We start from the raw sequence: 15,368 nt of genomic DNA on the forward strand, positions 1-15,368 counted from the left end.
ATGGCGCCACAAGTGCTGAACCCCAACATGCAGGTCAATGTGACGCGCCGACACACCGCACTCGTCCCTAACAGTACCAAAGGGCGTGGTGGGGAACCAAGACCGCCTCCTTTCTACTCCTCACGCCCACAGCCGCTCATTTTCATTGGCGGGGCGGTCCCTCTGCTTTGCGACCTTGATTTGAGATTCCGCGATGAGAGTGCCACTTCAGGATGTCTCGCTTGTCCCATCAGTGGCACCCCTTCTAAGCTCCATTCCTACTGACATGTTCTCAACCTGTTTTTTACCTTCTCGCTGCCAAATGATAATAAAAAAGTGGTCTATAAATGCCAACTTCATATCGTCTCCAGCGCCTCCTTCAGATAGGCCGGAGCAAAATACTTCGTCCGGATCCTCCTTCAGGGAAACAAAGGGGAACGTTGCGCCTTATAGTCTAACTTCCCTCGCGACGCCGGTTCTTTCCTGCCAGGCTGCGCTCACTTAATTAACGCCTGAAACGTTGCTAATAAGGATTTCTTTCTCCCTCACTATCTTCTTTTCGATTCTTCTTCCTGCGTCCTTAACTGTGTTTGTTTGTGTCCTGCCTTGGTCTGAATGACGGGCTGAGAGACAGAGAGAGAGAGAGAGAGAGAGAGAGAGAGAGAGAGAGAGAGAGAGAGAGAGAGAGAGAGAGAGAGAGAGAGAGAGAGAGAGAGAGAGAGAGAGAGAGAGAGAGAGAGAGAGAGAGAGAGAGAGAGAGAGAGAGAGAGACAGAGAGACAGACAGACAGACAGACAGACAGACAGAGAGAGAGAGAGAGAGAGAGAGAGAGAGAGAGAGAGAGAGAGAGAGAGAGAGAGAGAGAGAGAGAGAGAGAGAGAGAGAGAGAGAGAGAGAGAGAGAGAGAGAGAGAGAGAGAGAATGTTAATGTTTTTTGTTTTGTCTCGCCCCTTCAAGTTGACACACACACACACACACACACACACACACACACACACACACACACACACACACACACACACACACACACAACACACACAGGACATTCAACAAACGACGCCCACCTTTACACAACGAGGATATAACAGCACAGATAATAGACCCCGGTGTGGGCCCTCCTCCCCGTCCCCACTGGGTAAGAGCAACCGGTGACCCAGTCTTATCCTTGATTAATGACGCGGCCTTGCCCTCTGCTTACACACAGACACACACACACACACACACACACACACACACACACACACACACACACACACACACACACACACACACACACACACACACACACATTCATCTGTACAGAACATACATACATACGTAGTTACGTTACATATGCACATTCGTTTGACAGGCTTAGGTGTTAAGAAAATGCACTAATGATGGAGGTCACGGTTACACACACACACACACACACACACACACACACACACACACACACACACACACACACACACACACACACACACACACTCACAGATGCCGGTAATTACTGCCATTGAATTTTAAATGTGTAGAATTGTGCGCGTTAGGATTGATAATTTCTTCATTACTTAGTTTTGCTTAATTTCATTAGTGTGAATGAGCCACTGGCAGCCCAGCAGCCCCCAGCAGCCTCCCGCAGCCCCCGCAGCCCCCCGCAGCCCGCCCTCTTCACCCGGGAGACGTCAGCCGGCGACCAGGCAGGTGGTGTCGCGCCTTAATTAATTCCTGCCGGAACTGGAGCAAAGGACGAATGAAAAAGTTGTTATCATTGTGCACCAGCAGCACTGTGCTGGTTGGCACACCTGCTGGCACGCCAATTAAAGTTAATTAAGCAAATCAGAAAAACAAAAACATGCTGGTGTCCCAGGAAGCAAGACTGCCAAACCTGCAACAACAGTGTGAAGGCATTAGCATCAAGAGCCACTTACCTGGGGGCTCCTGCAGAGCACTCAGGTGTGCGGGGACGCGGGGTGGGCGGCGCCCCACGGGGCCGTGGTGAGGAAGGGCAGCAGCAGGCAACCCGCGCCCATCCTCACCAGCTGGACGCCCGCCCCGCCTCCCGCCGCCCGCCCTGGCAGTCTCCACTGCAGCTCCTCGTGCGGGCAGGGCACGACGTGACGCTCAGTGGTGGTAGTAGTAGGGGCTGGCGGGGCCGGTGCTGCAGGGGCCGGGGCGCGGGGGACAGCAGGGGCGTGGGACCACCAGGGCCACCACCTTCCACAGCGCGAGCAGCAGGGAGAAGCTGGAGTCGCACTGTCCCATCCACAGGCGGCCGAGGGCAGAGGTCCACTAGCACTCAGAGTATCTCTGTCTCTGGCCCGCGCCCGCCCCGCCCACTCCCGCCACTCCCCGATCGGCCTCTTGAGGCTCTCGCCCCGCCCATAGCAGCTCTCCTGCCAGAGAGCGAGCAGCTAGCTTTCCCGCCCAGCAGTGTTCTGCGTGCTGAGTGGGCCCCTGCAGCCTGCCCGTCCCGCCCCATCCAGCCCCGCCCACCATTCCCGGCTTCCTCAAGGGAGCGGCGACGCCCTTTCTACCCGCCTACTTTCCAAGCATGACATACTCGGCCACGAAAAATTTCCCTTTTCTACCCTCCCTAACTCCCCTGAGACTTGCTCCAGCAGCGATCAGTCTCCAGCCTCCGCTCTCCTCCCTGAACCTGTTTCCATCTCCCTCTTTCCTCTCTTCACCTTCACCACTCCCCTCACTTCTCTCCGTCTTCTAACTCACCCCTCACCCTCACTTACGCCTCCCTCACTCTATTTGCCTCAGAATCAAGACCGGGTGTCCTAGTTCTCTGCTCTCTCATTCCTTCCTTTTCCCTATCTTCTGTCGCTCTGTCGCGTCTCCCCTCCTGCTCCCTCTCACCTTTCATCCTCAGAACATTGGGGGTCTTCCCGATGTGGCGCCCCTTCACCCTCCTGCGGCCTTATGGGGATTGCCTGGGTCTCCATCTGAAGAAGTGCTGACAATCTCTTCATGGGCAATATGGAACTGTAGAAGAAAATAAAATGTTGTAGCAGTCTCCGGTAATGAGAAATGAGATAGGTATAAAATGATGACTGTGCGAATGAAGCAAGAATGCAATTTTTTTCCTCTGCATGATCCTCTTGCTCCGAAGCTTCATTACCCGAGCAATATGGGTTCACACTGGCGCAATTTGTTTTGCCGTTAATGAGAGAGAGAGAGAGAGAGAGAGAGAGAGAGAGAGAGAGAGAGAGAGAGAGAGAGAGAGAGAGAGAGAGAGAGAGAGAGAGAGAGAGAGAGAGAGAATGTATGAATCAATCAATCAATCAATCAATCAAAAGAAAACAGTTACTTGACACCCTCGCTAGGTTCCAGAAGAGCGAGGCCGAAACACAAGGGCAGGACAACAAACACACGAGTAAATTAAGACCAAAGTCAATTAGCGTGTGCCATCCCTTCCCTTTCCTTAAGCTGGTATTGCGCAGGGAGCGTTTCCTTCATAAAGCTGCCGTTCCTTCGATACAAATTTGGCCAAATGGAAAGCGCAATGTGTGTGTTGTTACAAAGACTACATACTACATTTAAAATATATCTTAAGCACCACCAATCATCCTTTCCCATCTTCCATGCAGCATACAGTAATGGGAGTCCCATGCTTCATGAAAACAGTGACAAAAAGACTATTACCATTTCAGGCCTCAATCGCTGTAGTCATTTCACCCCTAGTGCCTCCATGACTAAAGATTTGAAAAAAAAAAAGAGAAAAAAAACTTATTATTCAAGATCACAGGGGTCTCATCCCCTCAGGTTGAGATTAGGAGCGAATCAAGGTCATGGGGTTGTCATGACCTTGACAACTCTTGGTTCAATATTCTGAAAAAAAAAAAAGTTGGTAGTAATATGAATGTATGCTTAACTTTCTGTATTTCGAGAACACCTGGACTGCTTCACGGTTGCTTTAACGTCGGCTTAAGTTTTAATTTTCATTTCAACACTTTCAGATATCGATCAAGCAGTTTCTCATAGCGAGTCATGGAACACGGCTGTCAATCAGTCAGAAGAGGAAGCACAAAAGTATAATTCTAAAAGCTTTCTTGCAACCTTGGTTCGTTACAGGAAACAAAGCTCGAAACTCACGTTCTAGCCTGAGTCCTGGCCATCTCAGGACGCCACTAGTAAGGTGACACCTACACAAAGATTTCAGGTTTTTGTAGCAGCATGCCAGCTTTGTGTGGGACCAAATTAAATGTCATTGGGTAATTTTATTTCTCGTTTATTAAAGTTAACAAATTACTTGAGTTCAAGAGATGAAGAAGCACACATTTACCTAAAGATTTTTCAAGATATAATAATATTAGGTATTAATTACTACTTGCTTTAGTTTCGACATAAATTGTCCAAAAACCTTATGCTCATAGTAATGTATGCGCATAATTTTTCTTTTAGTTTTTTTTCTTTTAGTTATTTTCTAGAGCAGCTTTTTCAGTCATAACCCTTTGTTTCTTAATACAAATGATCTGATTGAATTTACAGTACTGTAAATTAATGAAAAGAAATATATATTTCATACAGAAAATATGATTTCTCCTTTCTATTTATGTGCTATCCCATCTCAGTCTACCTCTTCACTTGTGTACTTGTTTATACGCATGTCTACATCACTGCCCTATTACTCTGTTGATTAAGGTGATCAATCATAGATTAAAATTCACTATGTTCCCTCTTCCCAGCAATTAAATTTGGTACACATCATCGGAGACTGGGAATCTTTTACTACTGTAGTCATCTTCATTGTATGTATTTTCTAATTTTCAAAGTAGACAACATTTATTATAATATTCCATCGTGTAAACTATCCAACAAACAAGTAGCTTTTACGGAAAGTATGACTGACTATAAATAAAACTAAGAATTCAGCAATTGTATGTGCTATTGTATTATCTAACACCTTATCTTTGATCACAACAGAACCAGCAACCTTCATCAGCAGGTACGGGTCGGATCAGGAATGAGAGGAATGAGAAACAAGAAATGTATAAAAAAAAAGACTTTTATTCCATCGACCGAAGCGTACAAACCAAGTCTCTTCCAGGTCTTGGTGCAAGGCTGGCACCATCGTTTCACCAACCACAGTGCTCGGTAATCACAAACATGTATTTAATGGTATACAATATAATATAACATACACCTTACTATGTACACAGCCAAGTGGATGGGACAGAGGTTGAGGACAGCAAATCTCGGGTCACGAGGAGCGAACAGCGAACGTGTGAAGGGTGTGGATTTGAAAGGGAGGAACGTCTTTGAGGGGAAAGTTATAATAATTAAAAGGACGAGTGAGGCGTCAGGATTTAGGGAAAATGGACAGTCTCTACGTTTTAGATATGGAGGTGAAAAAAAAAAAATCTTTATTGTTTGTTATGAATAATGACTTTTTAGTATTCACACACAGCTCCAAATACAATTAACGCTATCTTTAGATATTTATTTATTTTTACAATGAGACCATTCCCATACCCGAGTGTAACTGGCGCCTCAATGCATTCATAAATACACAACAATCATTCACAGCGCAACACACGATATGATCCTTGTTAGGATTAGAATCCTGGAGCCTACAAGATAGCACGAGGAGCTTCCCGCCGTTTAGGGACTAACCAGTCTTCTAATCTCATTTTTATGCCGTAAATATCGTGATATATCTTGACTAGGTCCTGGGGCTTCTCTAGCTCACTATCCAAGTTTGCAGAACTTTCAGCAAAAGGGCTCGCCTCGCGAACTGGACCAGAGGACGAATGGAACTGGTTGGGATGTTGGGAATCAAACATGGGGGTGTGAGGATAGAAAGGAAGAGGTGAGGCACTGGTTGGCCCACCTGCAGCATGATGAGCAGGCTCAGGTGGGCCTACCTCAAAAAATTGGGAAGTTCCGTGAGAATGACGGATTTTGTTAGATGACAAGTCTTTACCAGTATTGAGTGGCACACCAGAGGAAACAGTTCCATGGCCTAAATTTGTTGAGAGGCTAAAAGTGCTGGATACTGGCGGCCCTTGAAGCGGCACCTCTGAGGCATCCAGAGCACCCCTTCCATTGAAAGATGCTGATCCGCCAAATCCACTATTGAGAGGTACCCCTCCTTCAAATCCAAACCCTCCTGAGCTCTGTCCAAAATCATCAGATGAACCAATAGCACCAGAAAAACCAAAATCAGGGCTCATAGGCTTTCCGTTATCAGAGGAGTCTAACACCGACAAAGGAACTTCCCCATTAAACCCAGAGCTTGAAAGTCCAAAGCCAGAGGATGAATCATCAAAGCCTGGTCTTCCAGCGGTATCATCATCATGTGATCCAAACCCTGGAAGTGATACTCCTGATCCAACACTGACACCAGGTCCTGTTGCTGGTAGTCCAGGTCTAGAGGCACCAAATCCACGGCTAGAGTCAAACCCAGGGCTTCCAGCAGCATCATCATCAAGTGATCCAAACCCTGGCAGTAATACTCCTGATCCAACACTGACACCAGGTCCTGTTGCTGGTAGTCCAGGTCCAGAGGCACCAAATCCACGGCTAGAGTCAAACCCAGGGCTTCCAGCAGCATCATCATCAAGTGATCCAAACCCTGGCAGTAATACTCCTGATCCAACACTGACACCAGGTCCTGTTGCTGGTAGTCCAGGTCCAGAGGCACCAAATCCACGGCTAGAGTCAAACCCAGGGCTTCCAGCAGCATCATCATCAAGTGATCCAAACCCTGGCAATGATACTCCTGATCCGGCACTGACACCAGGTCCTGCTGTTGGTATTCCGGGTCCAGAGGCACCAAATTCAGCGGTAAAGTCAAACCCTGGGCTTACAGCACCATTGTCGTCAGATGATCCAAACTCTGGAAGTGACACTCCTGATCCAGCACCTATCCCAGGTCCTGTTGCCTGTAATCCAGTTTCAGAGGTTCCAAATCCAGTAGTCAGTTTAAACCCAGGGCTTCCAGCAGCATCGTCGTCAGGTGATCCAAACCCTGGAAGTGATACTCCTGCTCCATCACCTGTAGCAGGCCCTGTTGCTGGAAGTCCAGATCCAGAGGTACCAAAGCCACCAATAGAGTCAAACCCAGGGCTTCCAGCAGTATCATCATCAAGTGATCCAACTCCTGGGAGTGATACTCCTGCTCCACCACTTGTACCAGGTCCTGTTGCTGATAGTCCAGGTCCAGAGGCACCAAATCCAGTGGTAAAGTCAAACGCTGGGCTTACAGCAGCATCGTCGTCTGGTGATCCAAACCCTGGGAGTGATACTCCTGCCCCAGCACCGATACCAGGTTCTGCTGCTTGTAGTCCAGGTCCAGGGGCACCAAATCCACTGGTTATATCAACAAAGCCTGGTATTCCAGTTGCTGTATCATCTACTGATGTGGATTCAGGGCCAGAGGGGCTGGGAAGGGGTACTCCACCTGCCCCTGGTGCCACAGGGCTGAAAAGGGAGACTCCCGGAGCCTCTGGAGGTCCAGCAGCACTTACGGTAAGTACAGTGTCATCATCCCCGAAAATCACTGATGGTGTTGGCTCTGGTGCAGATGGGCTGGGAAGAGACACTCCACCAGCATCTGGCCCAATAGGGATGGAAAAGGAGATTCCTGGTGCGCCGGGAAGTCCAATACCATCCCCAGCTACTGCAGTGTCATCATCTAAAAAGCCCTGCCCGGCTGCTGGTTCAGAAGGGCTGGGAAGAGATACTCCACCAGTTCCTAGTCCAATAGGGATGGAAAGAGAAACTCCACTTGTTCCAACATCAGCAGCTGTTCCAGTTACTACAGTGTCATCATCACCCAAAAAACCTGGTCCTGATGGTGCTGTCTCAGGTCCAGAGGGGCTAGGAAGAGGAATTCCACCGGGTCTTACACCAGGTATTTCAGGAAGTCCAACACCAGAGGCTCCTTTAAAACCTACAGATTCATCATGAAGGAGTCCAGTCCCTGAAGGTGCTGGTTCCGGCCCAGATGGGCTAGGTAGTGGCACCCCATCAGTTTCTGTCCCTACAGGTCGGGTTCCAAACACTACTGTCCCTCCAGGTCCATCACCAGTTTCTCCAGCAACTATGGCGTCATCATCTCCAAAAACACCCAGCCCAGATGGTGGTCCTGGTGGTCCAGAGGGGCTGGGAAGAGGCACTCCGCCTGTTACTGGTCCTACAGGACTTGAAAGGGAGACTCCAGGTGCCCCAGGAAGTCCAATACCACTTTCAGCTACTACAGTATCATCATCGCCAAAAAAAGCTGGCCCAGTTGGTGCTCCTGGTGGTCCAGAGGGGCTGGGAAGAGGCACTCCGCCTGTCGCTGGTCCTATAGGGCTGGAAAGGGAGATTCCCGGCGTCCCAGGAAGTCCAACACCATCTCCAGCTACTACGGTGTCATCATCGCCAAAAAAACCTGGTCCAGATGGAGGCCCTGGTGGTCCAGAGGGGCTGGGAAGAGGCACTCCACCTGTTGCTGGTCCTACAGGACTGGAGAGGGAGACTCCGGGCACTCCTGGAAGTCCAACACCATCTCCAGCTACTACAGTGTCATCATCACCAAAAAAACCTGGCCCAGATGGTGGTCCTGGCGGTCCAGAGGGGCTAGGAAGAGGCACTCCGCCTGTTGCTGGTCCTATAGGGCTGGAGAGGGAGACTCCGGGTGCTCCTGGGAGTCCAACACCACCTCCAGCTACTACAGTGTCATCATCACCAAAAAAACCTGGCCTAGATGGTGGTCCTGGCGGTCCAGAGGGGCTAGGAAGAGGCACTCCGCCTGTTGCTGGTCCTACAGGACTGGAGAGGGAGACCCCGGGTGCTCCTGGAAGTCCAACACCACCTCCAGCTACTACGGTGTCATCCCCAAAAAAACCCGGCCCGGATGGTGTCCCTGGTGGTCCGGAGGGGCTGGGAAGAGGCACTCCGCCTGTCGCTGGTCCTACAGGGCTTGAAAGGGAGACTCCGGGTGCTCCTGGAAGTCCAACACCACCTCCAGCTACTACGGTATCATCATCGCCAAAAAAACCTGGCCCAGATGGTGGTCCTGGCGGTCCAGAGGGGCTGGGAAGAGGCACTCCGCCTGCTGCTGGTCCTACAGGGCTGGAGAGGGAGACTCCGGGTGCTCCTGGAAGTGCAACACCACCTCCACCTACTACAGTGTCATCATCCCCAAAAAAACCCGGCCCAGATGGAGGCCCTGGTGGTCCAGAGGGGCTGGGAAGAGGCACTCCGCCTGTCACTGGTCCTGCAGGGCTGGAAAGGGAGACTCCGGGTGCTCCAGGAAGTCCAACACCACCACCTATTCCAACGACTACAGTCTCATCATCCCCAAAAAAACCTGTCCCTGATGGTGCCCCTGGTGGTCCAGAGGGGCTGGGAAGAGGCACTCCACCAGTCATAGGCACTGAGGGGCTTGAAAGGGAAACTCCAGTTGTTTCAAATCCCGAAATACCTGGAAGCCCAACACCACCACTTTCTCCAAAAACTACAGTGTCATCATCCCTGGAGAGACCTGGTCTGGATGGTCTTGCTCCGGGTCCAGAAGGGCTGGGAAGGGGAACTCCACCAGTAGGCTGTCTTGGGGGGATAGAAAAAGAGACTCCGCTTCCAGCTCCGTTCTGAGTGGGAAGCGGAACGCCCATCGTTCCACCACTGAAAGCTATGACTTCCTCACCTTCGTCAAAAAAACCTGGACGAGATGGCTTTGCCCCAGGTCCAGAGGGGCTGGGAAGAGGAACCCCACCAGTAGGTTGTCCTGAAGGGATAGAAAAAGAAGCTCCTTCACTTCCAGCTCCTGTCTGTGTGGGAAGGGGGACACCAACTGTTCCACTACTATCATGAGGAGGAGGTAGAGGCACACCTAGTGAGAAGCCTGGAGACCCTTGAAATGGCGATCGGTCACGATGTGGATCTGGCAACGGAACTCCAATCCCTCCAAATGGGATTGTCACTTTATAAGACTTATCAGTAGGAGACAGTGGAACACCAGGAGACCCAGAAGATGGTGGAGACACTGGAGGCAATGGGACACCAGGAGATACAGAAGACGGATGAACAGCATGGGACACTGGAGACAATGGGACACCATGAGATCCAGAGGACAGATGAACACCATGGGACACTGGAGGCAATGGGACACCAGGGGACACAGGTAGTGGAGCCACTGGGGGACGGCTGGCTACTTCCTTATATATTTGAGAATGTTCTATCTTCAGCCGGTGCACGTCTTCACTGTCTGCTGGATGGATACCTGAAGAGCCAACCAATCGGTATCCACCATCATCAGCCACATACTGAACTCTGATTTCTTGACCGTTGGGAGCAGTCCAACCAAACCTGCCGTCCATTGTTCCATCTGTGTTCACTGTCTGGTGTTGATACTGGTCCACAAGGTCATAGCCCCATCGATGACTGCCTTGACCATCGATAAAGTTGTAACGTCTTCCTAATAAGGCATCGTCCAGTTCTAGTCGCTCCTCACTGCTGTCATCACCCTTCACAGTCAACAAGTTTTTACTGAGATACATCGCCAAGTCTTCGTCATCATCATCATCTTCATAAGGATTATCTTCGTCGATTTCTTCACTAGACGAAGCAGTGGCGATAATATATGGGTTATTGAGGGACGGACCGAGGTTTCGAGAAGCAGGAGCCACGAGACTAGAAGTAGGAGGAATTGCCGGTTGTGGAATAAACAGTTGCTGAGGGGAAACTGGAGATATACCATCAGGATGATATCTTCTTCCAAGATTCATGAAGCGGAAATCATCCTCATCGATTTCGAATGAATCGTCATCTTCCACCACAAAGTATTGAGAAGAGAATCCATGGGATCCTGAAGTGCCGCTGGCTGGGACTGCGCTGCTACCCAAAGTTACTTCTAAGCTCTCTCTCTCCAAACTCGGACGGTCGTCTCCGTGTTGACCAGGACGAGACGGGACTTCTCTGCTGTTATCATTAACTTCTAAACTGTCTAGCCGGACTTGAAAGGGTTGCTGCCCCCTTAGACTGCCTTGGGAAATTCCTGTGAAGGATCTGCTGGGGGCCCCGTTTCTCCTGGTACCGACTCCGGCAGAGAAGTGTCCTAACACTCGAGCAGTGTCCTCAAGGCTGTCTTCAGTTGGTGCAGTCAGGGTGACTGGTAGAGAAGACAGCACCGCCACCATCACCATGAACACCGGTGCTGCATTCGTTGGCCATCGCCGTCGCCACATTTGTAACAACACCTGCAAGAAGAGTACAATCAATTGTTTGTTCAGAAGAAAAAGCAATATAGGTGTAGGTACTCTTAAAAATCAATATGACTCTCTCTCTCTCTCTCTCTCTCTCTCTCTCTCTCTCTCTCTCTCTCTCTCTCTCTCTCTCTCTCTCTCTCTCTTTCTCTCACACACACACACACACACACACACACACACACACACACACACACACACACGTGCACAAACGCACCTTAAGCTACTTTTGGTACGAATGATGAGGAAAATATGATGAAATTTGAAGAAAAAAAAAAAAGCTGTCTGGCATGGTATGTTGATGAGCCGCGGGGACACTTCCATCTGCAGGACTTTTCAGTCACGATACAACTCTCCGTGCGAGCCTTAGGCTGTAACTGAATTAACAGATCATTTTCCGGAAGGAAATTGATAACAGATGGTAGCGTGATGACATCTCACGCAATGATGTCAGTTCCAGCAGCCGTTGTAATGATAATAAAGATGATACACATACCGGTATTGATGCCACGACACGAAGAATAAGAAGAAATATAATCAACGCTTTCACCATGTTATTATTTCAGTAGTGGAAGTAGAGCAACAACTTTCCAGTTTTTATTGAAGTTAGCCACTCTTCGCAGGTCAAGTTTCACAGAAAACGGTGAAGGTCATGGTAAGGGAAACTACTATAAAAACTTATTTCCTCACTCTCCTCCAGCACAAGTGACCCAGTTATATGGTGAAGATGACTCAGTTGGCTGGGGTAATGATCACAGTAGTGACAGGGCGATAGCACAAGGTTATGACTCATTAGTGGTGGTGATAAACTGTGACTGTGACGCTGTGTGTACTTCCTCCTACGTCATTACACTTGAATACGCGTGTATGTCATCACGGTGATGCTGTCCTTGTGCTTTTTTTATGTATACATATTTAAGAAGGAAAGAAGTGATAAATTATTGGTTTCCGGAATTCAAGGTCACTCATACAACACGGCGTGAAAAGAAAGAAGAAAAAACAAAAAAACAAAAAAGTGACATCGCCGCGTCATATACATTCGATTGAGTTTCCTGGAATGCGTCTCTTCTGGAAACAAACAGTTTACGGGGCCACTCAGAACGGACATCGGCCATCTTAACCTTTCGCGGCGCCTTGAAGGAGGGGTCACGGTCCGCGCTTGCCTTACAAAACTTGCTTACCACACTGCCTTCGTCTGTGCGGGATGTTACTTAGATGAGATGTTCGGCGGTTCTGGTGCTACGTAGTGACTGACAGAAGTGATTGACAGACTGAATGGAGGTGCCGCAAATATATCATCAAACAAGACTGGCTGTGGATATATGCAGATGCTAACATCATATTTATTCTAATTCATAATGTTCAACTTGATCATCTGTGACTCTTTTAACATTTAATGCATAAAAATAACACTCAGGTTTTCACACACAAGACCGCGACTAATGTGAACTCAACTAGTCGCGTTTAACAAGCTTCCCGTGTGTGGCGTGCGTCTGTTCCTACCGTCGACGGAAGTACCATGGCACGACAAATACAGGCGTGAAGCAACGAAGCAGCAAGAGGGGAAGCGTTACGGGCAGGGGCGGCGTGCTTTACTTTACGTGCTGCTTCGTTGCTTCACGCCTGTATTTGTCGTGCCTCAGTGTGTATATATATATATATATATATATATATATATATATATATATATATATATATATATATATATATATATATATATATATATATATATATATATATATATACATATATATATATATATATATATATATATATATATATATATATATATATATATATATATATATATATATATATATATATATATATATATATATATATATATATATATATATATTTTTTTTTTTTTTTTTTTTTCTAATTACTTGTGTTGTGATTGTTTTGTCTGCAGTAACATTATTGTCTATTAAGAAATACTTATCTCCTCCTCCTCCTTCTCCTCCTCCACATACGCACTGAACAATATCCTCATAATGGGAAAGAGATAAGGACACGAGATAACACACACACAGAGACAATAGAAGACTTCCTTTAGAATACGACAAACAACAGTGCAAATTATAATAGACAAACAAAGGAGCGCGATAATGGCGGAAATATTTAGGTAGGTGAGATATGCCTGTCACAATAAGGCGGAAGCTGACAAGTAAGTATATACGTATGTGTGTGCATCTATCTGTCCTCACGACCTCAAGCATACATACATAAATATACATACATACATACACAAAACAAACAAGTCATTAAAAAAGAAACGTGTAGAAAAATAAACAATGAAGGCTAGCAGAAAAGGCTAAAATTTAAAGGAAAAAATAATAAGGAAGGAAGGAAAAGAAAGATGGGGAAGGGAGGAGTGTCCGCTTCCCCCTGGAGGTAAGGAGGGGCGACGAGGGAGCAGCACAGGAGTGGGGAGACGGAGGGAGAGAGGAGGCGGAGGAGGACAAGAATACGCGAGGTGAACTAGTTTTTTGGCGCATCCTTTTTCTTCTCAAGTTGTTGGTCATCGTCTTCTGAGTGTTCAAATGTCACTCCCTCCACTACCCGCCCTTCATCCCTCCCTCACCCCTTCACTTCCCTGCCAAACTGTTCTCCATCTCCCTCCCTCACCCTCTCTTTCACCCCTTCACTTCCCTGCCAAACCGTTTTCCATCTCCCTCCCTCACCCTTTCCATCACCCCTTCACTCTCCTGCTAAACTGCCCTCCATCTCCCTCCCTCACCTTCTCCATTACTCTTTCCCCTGCCAAATCGCCCTCCATCTCTCTCCCTCACCCTCCCCATCATCCCTTCACTCCCCCACCAAATGCCCTTTGCTCCGAGCCGTTGAATAGTGACAAAAAAGAGGCGCTAGATAGGTGATATATGGAGAGAGGGTAATAGAATGACATTTGCTAATAGTGTGAAAGTATATGTAGGTACTGTATAGAGTATTGGGTAATTAGAGAGGAGTGGGTCCGAGGAAATGGGTTATATGGTGACAGCTGTGATGGTGACGTAGTGTGATAAGGAGTAGATCGGAAAGAATGGACAACGGAATGTGGACGTGGGGCAGACGTGAAGGTCAGGGAACGTGAGGGAGAACGGGGAGGATATAAAGAGACAGGAAGACTAGCCGTGGGAGAGTAAAAGAATGCGTAGCCACAAGGAAGCAGGGAGGAGAAGGAGACGTGAAGAGATAACAAGATGAAAGGAAGAGAGAAATGGAAGGTTTGGAAGGTTTAGAAGGCTGGGAGTAAAGTTTCTAAGGATTCCCGCCTGTCTGTTATCCTTGGGTGAGTCAAGTGTGTCCTAAGGGGATTTCAGGATAGGGTAATACCTAGAGACGACACCTACACACCTCCAGAGTGAGTCAGCGAGCCTTTAGGGGAAGTACCGCGGGGTGACACAAGGATAGGGAGCAGGAACCAGAATACGGTCTAAGGATTATACACCAACCACATTTCTCTCCCATAAAATAACGTTATCTCGTTCTAGTAAACTTTCAGAGTTGTACCTTTTTACTTTTTAGATATTATTTACTATTAATATTCGCCCATCTGGATATTATTTACTCCATTCAACATGCTGACTAAATGCGTCTTTTTTTATTCCATTTAGACAATAACGAAGGATATATTTTACGTGATCGTTGTGTTCCTTATGACTTAATTACCGACTAGGCGTGCATAATCTCTCCGTGAGCCTATTCTCTGATCACCTTAACAATTCCCGTTTCTTATCGTAATTTTTCATCACCCACGGGTCTGATTCTCACCCCACGATCTCTACCTGTGCCTCGACTTACTGACCTCTTTTATGTTTCCCTGCTATAAACTTGCTTTCATTACGTACTTTATCACTAACGACAAACACACAAACACACACAGACACACACATACACACATATGCATTCGATAATTTTCTCCTACGTGTGTGTGTGTGTGTGTGTGTGTGTGTGTGTGTGTGTGTGTGTGTGTGTGTGTGTGGAAGCATAGCCTTGCCGTGGCCTTGTGACAGAGGTTAATAACTTGCTACTTGATTGGTTGGTTAGAGCGAAGGCAAGAACCAGACAACCAATCAGTGAGCGATATTTCTATGCCGGAGGAGGAGTAACATTTAGTGGTGGCATCTGGCATTCTATTGTTATTGTTGTTGTTGTTAGAGGTGATATACTGACCTATATAAAAGGCGTGTGTGTGTTGTTGGC

The 15,368-nt window shown here is 47.7% G+C and overlaps 2 protein-coding genes across 2 annotated transcripts in view; one reads left to right on the forward strand and one right to left on the reverse strand.

The window, feature by feature from the left end:
• LOC135106220 (uncharacterized) lies at positions 1 to 2,516 on the forward strand. The gene is made up of 3 exons (XM_064014991.1): positions 1 to 214; positions 1,573 to 1,642; positions 1,829 to 2,516. Exons 1-3 carry the CDS (start codon positions 1 to 3, stop codon positions 2,514 to 2,516), a joined length of 972 nt encoding a protein of 323 aa, XP_063871061.1.
• A 2,441-nt stretch (positions 2,517 to 4,957) lies between these two features.
• The window catches only part of LOC135106491 (collagen alpha-1(I) chain-like), a 24,502-nt gene continuing 14,091 nt past the window's right edge, over positions 4,958 to 15,368 (reverse strand). The window contains exon 2 of the mRNA XM_064015539.1: positions 4,958 to 11,156. Coding sequence (XP_063871609.1) covers positions 5,541 to 11,156 — 5,616 coding nt within the window. The 3' untranslated portion in view covers positions 4,958 to 5,540. The remainder of the gene's footprint in view (positions 11,157 to 15,368) is intronic.

Source organism: Scylla paramamosain, chromosome 13 (assembly GCF_035594125.1).
Source record: "Scylla paramamosain isolate STU-SP2022 chromosome 13, ASM3559412v1, whole genome shotgun sequence".
Classification (NCBI taxonomy): Eukaryota; Metazoa; Arthropoda; class Malacostraca; order Decapoda; family Portunidae; genus Scylla; species Scylla paramamosain.

Coding starts and splice junctions, on each gene's coding strand:
- LOC135106220 (XM_064014991.1), top strand. CDS start 1: ATGGCGCCACAAGTGCTGAACCCCAACATGCAGGTCAATGTGACGCGC. Junction 215..1,572: donor TGAGAGTGCCACTTCAGGAT/GTCTCGCTTGTC, acceptor AGCCACTGGCAG/CCCAGCAGCCCCCAGCAGCC. Junction 1,643..1,828: donor GCCCTCTTCACCCGGGAGAC/GTCAGCCGGCGA, acceptor CTGGTGTCCCAG/GAAGCAAGACTGCCAAACCT.